We start from the raw sequence: 13,090 nt of genomic DNA, 5'->3' as shown, positions 1-13,090 counted from the left end.
CATGTGACACTGAAAACTGATGCTAAAAATTCTATCACAGGAATAAATTTTTATAAATTAATTATTTTAAATTAATACATTTTAAAATGTATTAAAATAGAAAGCAGTTATTTTAAATGTAATATTTCATAATATTACTGTTTTTACTGTATTTATGATTAAATAATTACAGCCTTGGGGAGCAAAAGAGACTTTTTAAAAACATAAAAAAAAAAAAAAAAAAACAAAAAAAACTAATGATCCTTAAAAATATTAATATTTTTATTTTATTTTAAATATTAATATTTCATCACAAGGATACCTTTTATAGATTATTTTAATTAATAATTATTTTAAATTGATAAATTGTCAAATGTATTACAATAGAAAGCAGTTATTTTAAATGTAATAATATTTCATAATATTACTGTTTTTACTGCGTTTTTTTTTTTTTTTTTTTTTTTTAATAATTCCAGCCTTGGTGAGCAAAAGAGACTTAAAACATAAATTATAATAATCCTTAAAAATATTAATATTTTTTATTTTATTTTAAGTATTAATATTTCATCACAGGGAAACTTTTATAGATTGATTGATTGATTAATTAATTATTTTATTTAATAATTATTTTAAATTAAATTATAAAATGTATTAAAATAGAAAGTTATTTTAAATGTAATAATATTTCTGAATATTACTGTTTTTACTGCATTTTTTAAAAAATATTATTTTATATATTTTAAATATTAATATTTTATCACAGGGATACATTGTATAGATTATTTCGTTTCCTTAAAAATATTAAAAATAATCCTTAAAAATATTAATATTTTTATTTTATTTTAAATATTAATATTTTATCACAGGGATACATTTTATAGATTAATTGTTGTAGTTAATAATTATTTTAAATTAATAAATTATTTTAAATGTAATATTTTAGAATATTACTGTTTTTACTGTATTTTTGATTAAATAATTGCAGCCTTGGTGAGCAAAACAGACTTTTAAAAACATTTTAAAAAAATTCAAATACAATTTCTGAATTAATTGAACACTTATTTACACAATATTTATATAATTAGTGTGCACTATCCATTGACTGCAAGCTGTTGGAATGACGTTTTTGTTGGCAAATCAGTTACCCGCTAATGCCAATAATCTCAAAATGGCCAAATATCGGACAATCACGATTATCTCAGATTGGACTGATTACATCATAAATCACTTTATAACGACCAATGCTCACATCCCCAAAACCACCTATACACACACATCTCTCAGCTCCTCCAGCATTTTCTCCATTCCTGCACATCTGTCCCTCTTCTAAACTGTTGTTGCTTGAGTCAAACCCTGCCACTGCTTTCTCTCGTCATATTCTGCCCTCCTTCCTTCAGCTCTGTTGTTTTGCTCTTTCATGCCTCTATCATTTGATCCGCTCTCTGGTCTGTCCCCTCATCACTGCTTTGTTCTGCGTGGTGTGAAAGGCTGCTGCTATCAGAGACTGGCTGGATTAGCATCAGCAGTGCTGGGACGGCTCGCTGAATGAGGCCGCTCTTATCAGCAGAGAGAGCCGCTTCCTTCAGCGCGCACGTCTGTTTCCTCCTCCCCGGCCCCTCGTGCTAATTACACTCTTATCGCCCGGCTCGAACACTCGCCCATCAGGGTGGGGCCGTTTTGGAATGAACTTCTCGCCGTAGAGTCGCTAAGTCCTCTCTGTTTCTCCTTCTCGTCTTTTCTGTTCAAACTCTTTGCCAAGTTTGTCCTTTCTCCGAAATGTTGTTGTTATGAGCGAACTTATCTGCTTGATCTAATCATTCCTGTGAAATCCGTGCAGGTTGGATGCTGTGAAACCGGCGTCTGTCATAAATAATATGCATGTTTGATTCATTGATGATTGAAGCATGTGACCTAATCCCTCCTTTCCTCTCCTTTTGTCACTCCCAGATCAAATCTCAGCCCTTCAGAATGAAGCAGGTACAAACAATAAAACCCTTCAGTTTTCTCATGTTTGTGTTGTTTTCAGGACTCCTGCTCATTTTGGCTTGCTTCACTTAAAACCAGAACAAAATGAACAGCCAGTTCTGTCATTGTGAAATTTCTATTTAAATATACTATGTGGCCAAAAATATGTGAACAAGTGAACATCACATGCTGTCCTCTGAAGCCATATGATGTTTTATGTAAAGAACAGAGTGAAATTTAAGCTGTTTAATGAAAAATTCTTTATTCTCCATACACATTTAAACTGTCAACTTTTATGTGAACTTAAATCTAAATGCGAATGAGTTTTTAGAGAACAGGCTAATATTATCGTTGAATGTAGTGAATATTTATTCATAGGCTCTTCTTGATTGGCTGCTTCCATTTCAGTGTTCTGCAGTTCCACCCAATCAGCTTTCAAGATACTAATTTACTTGTATTTCTTGTATTTTTTCTTGGTAAACATGCCTTCTGATGATGAATAGGACTTAAGCACAAATATTTTAGGTGAAAATAATTGGTGTCAAGCTATGTTGAGAATCCACAGCACTCATTTGTGAACAAAGAATCATGGTCATGGACATTTTTTTATTTCTTTGGCTGCTCATCTCAGTAGATGTTTCCCAAGCAGGCTTGCCCAGGTATAGATGCATCATCATATGAAGAACATGCTTGTAAAATGTTAATTTTGAGTCGTTTATGAAGTTATTTAAGGCCTCAAATGATTGAAAGGAGCAATGTCATGAGAATTAATATAATATGATAATATAATATAATATAATATAATATAATATACACTGCCCGGCCAAAAAAAAAAAAAGTCACTGTTCGGATTTAAATGGGCAAATACTTAAAGGATTAGTTCACTTCTGAATGAAAATTTCCTGATACTTTACTCACCTCCATGTCATCCAAGATGTTCCTGTCTTTCTTTCTTCAGTTGAAAAGAAGTTAAGGTTTTTGAGGAAAATATTCCAGGATTTTTCTCCATATAGTGGACTTCAACAGTTACCAACGGGTTGAAGGTCCAAATTACAGTTTCAGTGCAGCTTCAAAGGGCTCTACACGATCCCAGACGAGGAATAAGGGTCTTATCTAGGGAAACAATCGAGCATTTTCTAAAAAAATAAATAAATTATATACCTTTTTAACCACAAATGATCCACACACATGATGTAATCACGTTACAAAGGTCATGCGTGATGTAGGCGGAAGTATCGATCCAGTGTCTACAAAGCGAACGTGCAAAGACTGAGTTAAACGGCCTTTCCCAAAAAAAGGTAAAACAATGATATTGGACGATTTTGAAGTTGGAGGAGAAAATTCGATTAAGTTTTTCGCACTACCATGTTACATCCGCCTACGTCACGCGTGACCTTTAAATGTAATGCGTGGCGCATCACAGAACAGTGCAAGACGAGCATTTGTGGTTAAAAAGTATATACATTTTTTATTTTATTTTTTTTCAAAAAAATGGCCGATCATTTCACTAGAGAAGACCCTTATTTCTCGTCTGGGATCATGTTGAGCCCTTTGAAACTGCAATTTGGACCCTCCACCCATTGAACCTCACTGAAGTCCACTATATGGAGAAAAATCCTGGAATGTTTTCCTCAAAAACCTTAATTTCTTTTCGACTGAAGAAAGAAAGACATAAACATCTTTGATGATATGGAGGTGAGTAAATTATCAGGAAATTTTCATTCAGAAGTGAACTAATCCTTTAAGAGTCTATGGATGGATCATTATTGCAGTGATTATTATGTTTCTAGCATGTTATATGTTTGGCAACAGTTCTTCTAACTCTACCTGATGGAGTGTGTAGCTTTTCATGTCTTAAACAACCATGTAGGAAGATGTATAATAGCCATATTCCAGAATGACAAAGATTGATCAGGCTCAAATTGTGAACGAATGGTTGAAGAACCATTTTCACACATGAGAAATGTTGTGATATTATTTCCATCAAGAGGTGCGTCAATTTTTGGTCAAGATCTTGTATTGACAATGCAAGAGTTGAGCACTCTGTAAAGTCTACTCCAGCACATCCCAAAGACTTACACTGAGGTTAAGGTCTGGACTCAGAGGTGCCAATTCATGTGTGAAAATGATTCTTCATGTTCCTTCACAACCATTCTTTCACAATTTGAGCCTGATGAATCTTGACATTGTCATCCTGGAATATGTCTTCCTACATGGTTGTTTAAGACATGAAAAGCTACACACTCCATCAGTTAGGGTTAGAAGAACCGTTGCCAAACATATAACATACTAGAAACATAATAATCACTGTAATAATGATCCATTCATAGATTCTTAAGCATTTGCCTATTTAAATCCAAACAGAAACTTTTTTTTTTTTTTGGTTGGGCAGTGTATAGTATAATATAATATAATATAATAAAATATAATATAATAATATAAAAAATGCATTTTGTTGCATTAACTGGGTTGTTAACTGGGCTGACCACAACTATGTAACAAACACTGACAAACAGACCAATTTAAAGACCGTGGGGCTCACACCGTCTACACTTGATGAATAAACATTAGCATTTTATATTAAACATTTATTTTACTTTCCGCAAAGTCTTAGCTCACATTCATGACCTTTACAGACAGAAATTTCCATCATGTATCATGTTCCTTCATCCATAACTGCTCAAGAGTTCCTCACTCGAGATGACATTGGATTACTGCTTTGGCTTTTCTTGAGTTGTACTGCTTTTGCATTGCATGGCTTTGACCATGTCTCATGCCTTGCTATCCCAGAATGCATTATGAATTATTATTATTGAATATATTCTTGTATGTGTGTAGGGCTCTGGTTCTGTGGTTTCTAGTGGAGCTCAGGTCCTCCTCAGTTCTCTTAGCATTGATGGAGTGTGTGAGAAGCTCAGACAGATCCAGGGCCTGGACTCCAGCATGCTGGAACAGTACATCGGCACAATCAAAAAGGTATGTTCTGGAGGAGTGCACTAAAAGGTCTGGCCGTTTAAAGGTTTGGCATGAGATTTTTATTGTGCACGTAATAGGCACTTTTTTACAAACAGAGTACACTTTGTTGTTCCATTGCTTCTTTAAAATATTAGAGGTGTTTATTTGACCCCAAACTTTTGAACAGTAGTGTATGTTTCCCATAAACAGACACATTCTGTTCATCAAAGAATCCATAAAAAAAAAATTATATTTAATATTTTCTACAAAAATATTAAGCAAAACTGCTACCGGATGGTGAGGTTTTTTTTTCATGTTTTTGGTAGAAGTCTCTTATGCTCACCAAGACTGAATTTATTTGATAAAAAATATAGTAATATTATGAAATTATTACAATTTAAAATTTTGATTGATCCTTCAGAAATCATCCTAATATGCTGATTTGGCACTAAAGAAACAGTTCTTATCAATTTTGAAGACAGTTGTGCTGCTTAATATTTTTGTGAAACTGTAATACATTATTATTATTTTTATCAGGATTCTTTGATAAATAGACAGGTCACAATAAGCATTTATTTGAAATAGATTTTTGTTGTAATAATTTAAGTCTTTACTGTAAAGTTTGATCAGTTTAATGCATCCTTGCTGAATAAAAGTAATTTATTTTACCCTATCAAAATACTACTCCGGCAAAAAGTATAAGCACTCATTTTCCATTTTAATTTTACTTAATTTTTACTTAAATATTAAAAGTAAAAAGTTCTGTATTTATTCTACTCCATATATTTATTCTAGCTAGCACTAGTCAGTAGCAAATTTTGCAAATATGCTAACTTTTATTCTTTTTAATAACAACACTTAGTCTACTGAAATATACATTTTAAGTTATGGATTATTCCATAAAGTGTGCAAACAAGTGAAATAATATACCAGTATATAGTATTTTAAAAATAGGGAAAAACAAAATTTGTGTAAATATGGGGCAAAATCTGTTAATGCTATACAAACATACTAGTTTTATAGCAGATTAGTTAATTTAGTGACTCAGTGAGTTGAATCAGTGAGTTGTTGAATCAATAGGCAGCAAATGGATCAGTCCAGTTTGCTAATGAATCATTCAGTGTTATTTGTGAACCAATTCAGCTGGTTCTTCAGAATTGGAAAGAATCAACTTGTTCACAAACTGGACATTTCTGGTAGAGGTTTCTTCAGTTCGAAGTAACACGGACGATATTGTTTTTATGGAATGTAGTGGAGTAAAAAGTACACTATTATGCTTTGGAAAGTAGTGAAGCAAATGTTTCCCAAAATAAAAAGACTACGATAAAGTACGGATATGTGAAAATGTACTTAAAGGGTTAGTTCACCCAAAAATGAAATTTCTGTCAAACCTTGGAACATGAACCTCCAGTTGACGGTAGCCATTGACTTCTATAGTATGGAAAAAAGATACTATGGAAGTCAATGGCGTCCATCATCTGTTTGGTTACCCACATTCTTCAAATCCTGCAAAAGAAAGAAACTCGTACAGGTTTGGAACGACTTGAGCGCGAGTAAATGATGACAGAATATTCATTTTTGGATGAACTATCCCTTTAAGTACAGTAACAAAGTAGATATACTTTGTTACTATCCACCAACTTTATATAAAATGAATAGAAATTAAAAGTTCATATAATATTTATTTTATCTTCTGAAGTTGATTAACATTTTCTGAAAGTCTATTTTGTACCCTTTTCGTGAAAAAATACTGATTTTTAAAAAAAACAGGACAGAGACACGGGGTGTGGTAAATTAGTCCATCTCTGTAAATACATGTTCATCTGTTGGAAAAGAGTAGTTTTATCAGCTCCATGTGGTGCAAACAGAGGTTTCACAATGAAGCCTTTCTTTCCACTGGACAACATCTGAAGGAAGCAATGACATTTCTGATGTCTCCATTAGACATCCATTAGTCAACCTGCCAGCTGTGTCCCATCAGCCTGCATACTTAAACATCTCTACTGTGAACTTTGTTTCAACCCCCAACATACTGCTAAGATCAAATTGATCTAAAGTTTGTAAGCTATTTTTTGAATGCCATAATGTTTTTGTCAAATTCTGTCGCTGCAGGCCAACGTGAACGGTCGGGTTCTGTCTCAGTGCAACCTTGATGAGCTCAAGAAGGAAATGAACATGAACTTTGGAGATTGGCATCTCTTCAGGTCCATGGTAAGACATCAGCTGACTTTTGATTTTTCTGTTCTTAATCCTACACATTCAGATCAGATAGTGGTCATCTTTCCATTTGTGGTTTGTAATGTTTAGCACGCAGCTAATCTCTCTATAGTGAAGAAGGCCGGATGGGGTTGAAATAAGGAACACATGTAGCTGTGTTGATCAGATTTCCATTTGCGCTTATACAAACGAATGTTGTGTTGCCAGCAAGCAGGCAGCCATCTGGTCCAAGATGGCTGCTTTCTGGATGAAGGAGGGTTATTGTCAGTGGGAGCTCGGTGTCCACTTGAAGATCTGAATAGCTTGACGTTTACAAGAAAGTAGCATTCTTCAGGCTGGAAACAAGTCCAAATGGAACGACTCGGGGCTAGTTGTGATATTGGCATGCCTTAAAGGTTTCACATAGTACTACAACCATTCAGTGATTTCACATAAATGCCTAAGTGAAGCACATTTTTTTTTTTTTTGGTCTTTGTGTCCATGTTGCTTAAAACTAAAGCCCTATTCAAATGGGTCTCTTTTTCTCTGAGGAGGTCAGGTAACATTCTTGTTTCACAAATGTGTTGTTTCTATTATTATTTATTATTTTAATTATATACACCGATCAGGCATAACATTATGACCACCAACAGGTGAAGTGAGTAACACTGATGATCTCTTCATCACGGCACCTGTTAGTGGGTGGGATATATTAGGCAGCAAGTGAACATTTTTTTCCCTCAAAGGCAGTTGATGTGTTAGAAGGTGACCAGTGTTCCCGGTCTGCAGTGGTCAGTATCTATCAAAAGTGGTCCAAAGAAGGAACAGTGTTGAACCGACGACAGGGTCATGGGCGGCCAAGGCTCACTGATGCACGTAGGGAGCGAAGGCTGGCCCGTGTAGTCCAATCCAACAGACGAGCTACTGTAGCTCAGATTGCTCGAAGTTAATGCTGGTTTTGATAGAAAGGTGTCAGAATACACAGTGCATCACAGTTTGTTGCGTATGGAGCTGCATAGCTGCAGACCAGTCAGGGTGCCCATGCTGACCCCTGTGCACCGCAGAAAGCACCAACAGTGGGCACGTGAGCATCAGAACTGGACCACGGAGCAATGGAAGAAGGTGGCCTGGTCTGATGAATCACGTTTTGTTTTACATCACGTGGATGGCCGGGCGTGTGTGCGTCGCTTACCTGGGGAACACATGGCACCAGGATGCACTATGGGAAGAAGGCAAGCCGGCGGAGGCAGTGTGATGTTTTGGGCAATGTTCTGCTGGGAAACCTTGGGTCCTGCCATCCATGTGGATGTTACTTTGACACGTACCACCTACCTAAGCATTGTTGCAGACCATGTACACCCTTTCATGGAAACGGTATTCCCTGGTGGCTGTGGCCTCTTTCAGCGGGATAATGCGCTCCGCCACAAAGCAAAAATGGTTCAGGAATGGTTTGAGGAGCACAACGAGTTTGAGGTGTTGACTTGGCCTCCAAATTCCCTAGATCTCAATCCAGTCGAGCATCTGTGGGATGTGCTGAACAAATGCCTCACCAAATGTAAAAAGAAATATTAACTTCATTTTATATTTATATCACACAGACTATCATTCAAATGTTTGTTGTCAGTAAGATTTTTCTTTTTTTTTTTTTTTTTTTTTTTTTTTTTAGAAATTGATTACTTAAGACTGATATAAAATTATAATTAAACATTATTTGGAGTATTTCTTTATTGCACAATGCACATTTCTATTTATCATATACCTAAAACGTGTTATAATATCACTATATTAAGGATTGTATGATCTTTGTATAATATCAGTCTTTAAATGCAAGATATTTAAAGTGTACCTAAAGTATACTTGCAATAGTTCCACTTTAGCACAACCAAATATACTTAAGTATATCTTTAGTTGGACCTCAGCACTACTTCCCCACAATTAAAGTGCATTAGGTACAACATTGTGTTCCAATGTTCCAATTTTAGACTTTAAGTATACCAGTTTAGTATACCAAAAGTACAATTGCAGGTTATTTTTATTTAGCACATAAATATGTAAATGTATTTGTAGTATACTAGGCACAAAATAAATGTATTTCAAATACATTTTTAGTATCATTTTGAACATTAAAGGGGACCTATAATACCCCTTTTACAAGATGTAATATAAGTCTCTGGAGTCCCCAGAAAGTGTCTGTGAAGTTTCAGCTCAAAATACCCCACAGATCATTTATTATAGCTTGTCAAATTTGCTCCTATTTGGATGTGAGCAAAAACACGCCGTTTTTGTGTGTCCCTTTAAATGCAAATGAGCTGCTGTTTCCGGCCCACTTTCCAAAAGAGGGCGGAGCTTTAACAGCTCGCGATTCGTTGCTCAACAGCAACAAAGCTGGAGAATCTCACGCAGCCAAAATGAGGATTGTCAGTAACGGTGTTCAGCCTTACATTGTTCAAACCGGAGTCGGACACTGATGGAGAGACTCAGGAAGAAGTTATCTGGACATTTCTGAACAGTTAGTGGATAAATTTATGTAGTTGCTGTGGAGTTGATTCAACTCATCGACTAGCATGTGCCGTCATGTTAATCTTTTGTGCAAATCCAGCGTTGAATTGACCCTCGTTTGTGAAGCAGTTCGATGTTGTTTATGCTCAAACAGCAACATTACACACTAACTAAAGTTAAAAAAAAGTGAAATCATAATCAACCACCACATTAAATCTTGTTCATTTCATTGGGTTTTGTGACGCATCCAGAGTACATGACCTTCCATAACATCGAAGTTGCATGTTGTTTAAAAAATGAATCGTGTCCGAACAGTTTTAATATTTTAGCATTTTAAGAATCAAGAACAGAAAAAACAGTTTCACAAAGATAGTCTGCGGTTTTATTTTTCTTGCTCAATGAATAAACTGCGCACTTGCGATCCATTTAAACATTGCTGTATTTGTGCTGTAGGTTCTAGAGCAGCGTCATGTGGAGAACCAGCTGCTGCATGATGAATCAGGAGCGTGCAGCGAGCAGGGCAGCAGCGTGTTGATTCAACCCCAACCCCATAGACCCTCTGAAGCGCCACAAGACGTGACCATCAACCCAGAAAACTTCGCGTACAGCCTCAACCTAAGCTTTGAAGAGCTCAGCGGTGTGGGGCTGGAGGAGCCCTCCAGACAACACAATGCCCACTGGCTGGTGCGTGTTACTGCTGTGCACACAAACGCATTCACGTCAACACTGAAATACAGCCTATAGATAAACACAGGTGCACACCATAAGAAAACACCCTGATTATATACATAGAGGCGAACACAAACATATGTGCGTGTGGAAACAAAAAAAGTGGCAATTTTCTTGTTGTTGTTGTTGCACCTTTTTAACCTAACATTTTCTTCACTGTTGCATTTTGTCGCTGTGGAGCGCAGCTTCTGCTTTTCAGTAGTCTCTCATCAGCATGAAAATAGCATGTGGTTTAGTGGGTGACAAACGGAGTGTTTTCTGACCTAGATGGGCAGAGGAAGTGAAGAGCTGACCACACACACGCTAGCTCTCTATCACACAGAGATAGCTATTTCTGCTCTCATCTGTTAACACTTGGCAAGGTGTTGCAACACAAGCAAGAGCTCATAATGGTTTAGATTAGCATCATGGAAGTTAGTTGTGTACACAGACTTTTGCTGCATCCAGTTTCGCATACTTCCGCACTATTTTACTCCATTTTGTAGCCTAAGTAGTGTTCACACACTGAAAACGCAGCAAGGTGTTGTGTAGTAAGAGTAGCTGAATGATGTATAAAGAAAAGACAGTGTGGATAAGAGGCGGGATATTAAAGGGTTAGTTTAACCAAAAATTACTCACCCTCATGTTGTTCCAAACTCGTAAGTCCTTCGTTCATCTTCAGAACACAAATGAAGATATTTTGATGAAATCCAAGAGGTTTTTTATCTCCCATAGAAAGCAACATAATTACCATATTCAAGGTCCAGAGAAGTACTAAAGACATTGTTAAAATAGTCGACGTGACTACAGTGGTTCAACCTTAATGTTATGAAGCGATGAGAATACTTAAAAAAATAAAATAAAAAAAAAACGACTTTATTCAACAATTTCTTGGAACATGCTGCAAATGCTTCCATGTTGTAAAATTTGACAAGTTCTCAATCCTGCTAGAATTCATACACTCTACAATAAGGCCGTAACCATGTCTTGAACATCGGGGGGGGGGACCAATTTTTTATAAAGCATAAAGAAACAGAACAGTGAAGGAAATTCTAGGTCTAATTCTAGTTAGGAAATAATAATTTTTAACTATTTGCAAATAATATTTGCATTAAAATAGGCACACATGTACTTTTATTTATATGGCTAATATGTCGAAAACGTAAAATGTTTCATGGCTCGTAACACTCAGAAACTGTATGAATTACGTAAATGTATATTTTCAATTCGGAACAGCCATATTTGGGGGAAAAAGGTCATGTAGTTTGCATCACTGGATGTTACTGTCGGTTGTTTAACATTTCTAGCGCAAAACAGTTGACATGTATTTAGGCTATCTTACCTCACTCTCTTTCAATGTTAAAGGAACACTCCACTTCATTTTCCAACTCCCCTACAGTTAAACAGTTGAGTTTTACCGTTTTTGAATCCATTCAGCCGATCTCCGGGTCTGGCGGTACCACTTTTAGCATAGCTTAGCATAGTTCATTGAATCTGATTAGACTGTTAGCATCTCGCTCAAAAATGACCAAAGAGTTTCGATATTTTCCCTATTTAAAACTTGATTCTTCTGTAGTTACATCATGTACTAAGACCGACAGAAAATGAAAAGCCGATATGGCTAGGAACTATACTCTCATTCGGGCGTAATAATCAAGGAACTTTGCTGCCGTACCATGGGTGCAGCAGGCGCAATGATATTACGCAGCGTCTCTCACAAATGTCTGCAACTTTTCATTTTCCGTCGGTCTTAGTACACGATGTAACTACAGAAGAGTCAAGTTTTAAATAGGAAAAATATAGAAACTCTTTGGTCATTTTTGAGCGAGATGCTAACGGTCTAATCAGATTCAATGAACTATGCTAAGCTATGCTAAAAGTGGTACCGCCAGACCTGGAGATCGGCTGAATGGATTCGAAAACGGTAAAACTCAACTGTTTAACTCTAGGGGAGTTGGAAAATGAGCCTATTTTCAAAAAAAGTGGAGTGTTCCTTTAAATAGACGCTTTGCGCTGGAATTCACGCTCTACTTCTGAGAACGGTAAAGCCCACCTACTTTGTTTTGATTGACCATCTCAATCATTTTGACATTGATGAGCACTGTTACACGCTGAGGCAGACCAGACTAAAAATGGAACTTTAAACCTTTTTGTCATCCTAACATCATACAGAGTGCAGCAGAGCAGTGCAGTTATTGGGGGGGGGACACTTTGTCTATTTCTAATTATTGGGAGGGACTTGTCCACCACAATGACTATGGTGGTTACGGCCCTGCTCTACAATAGTTGTCCCAAATGACATACTATGCACTTACATTATGCAGTATGTACTCAACCATGTTGTGTATGGATTTTATAAGTTTATTTTATCATTCAACATCGGAAAGGAAATTTGAGACCATGAAGTGTCCAACATTCCACACTTTGGAATCATTTGGAACACAACTAGTGTCTCTACATAGGGATAGTTCACTCAAAATTCTGTCATCAACTCACCGCTATTTTTCTGGAACCCTATAACTTCTCATAGAACACAAGGAGTTACTTATTCCATGTCTTCTGAAGCCATATGATAGTCTTTTATGAAGAACAGTCAAAGAAATTATTGAGTGAACATGCCAGGTTTGAACATCTGGAAGTAAAATTAATACGTGTTAAATCGATTGTTTCTTCAAATCCCTTGATCAGTTTTTTTTTTTTTTTTTTTTTTTTGTATATGTTTGCATTAAATGTGGTGCAATAAAACTACAAAATAATGGGAAGAAATGTCTTTCTGTTTAGTTGTTCT

The 13,090-nt window shown here is 36.0% G+C and overlaps 1 protein-coding gene across 7 annotated transcripts in view; it reads left to right on the top strand.

Moving 5' to 3' along the window:
- Positions 1-13,090, top strand: part of LOC127498247 (kinase D-interacting substrate of 220 kDa B-like) — a 67,339-nt gene that overhangs the window by 50,506 nt on the left and 3,743 nt on the right. For 6 of the 7 annotated variants that reach the window (XM_051867385.1, XM_051867384.1, XM_051867386.1 and 3 more), the window contains 4 exons: positions 1,927-1,956; positions 4,783-4,920; positions 7,012-7,110; positions 10,048-10,278. In XM_051867385.1, the coding sequence (XP_051723345.1) occupies positions 1,927-1,956; positions 4,783-4,920; positions 7,012-7,110; positions 10,048-10,278 (498 nt within the window). The remainder of the gene's footprint in view (positions 1-1,926; positions 1,957-4,782; positions 4,921-7,011; positions 7,111-10,047; positions 10,279-13,090) is intronic. The other variant, XM_051867387.1, reaches the window with a different exon arrangement.

Source organism: Ctenopharyngodon idella, chromosome 17, assembly GCF_019924925.1.
Source record: "Ctenopharyngodon idella isolate HZGC_01 chromosome 17, HZGC01, whole genome shotgun sequence".
NCBI lineage: Eukaryota > Metazoa > Chordata > Actinopteri > Cypriniformes > Xenocyprididae > Ctenopharyngodon > Ctenopharyngodon idella.
The sequence above is the reverse complement of the archived record's forward strand: the minus strand, read 5'-3'. Positions and strand labels throughout refer to the sequence as shown.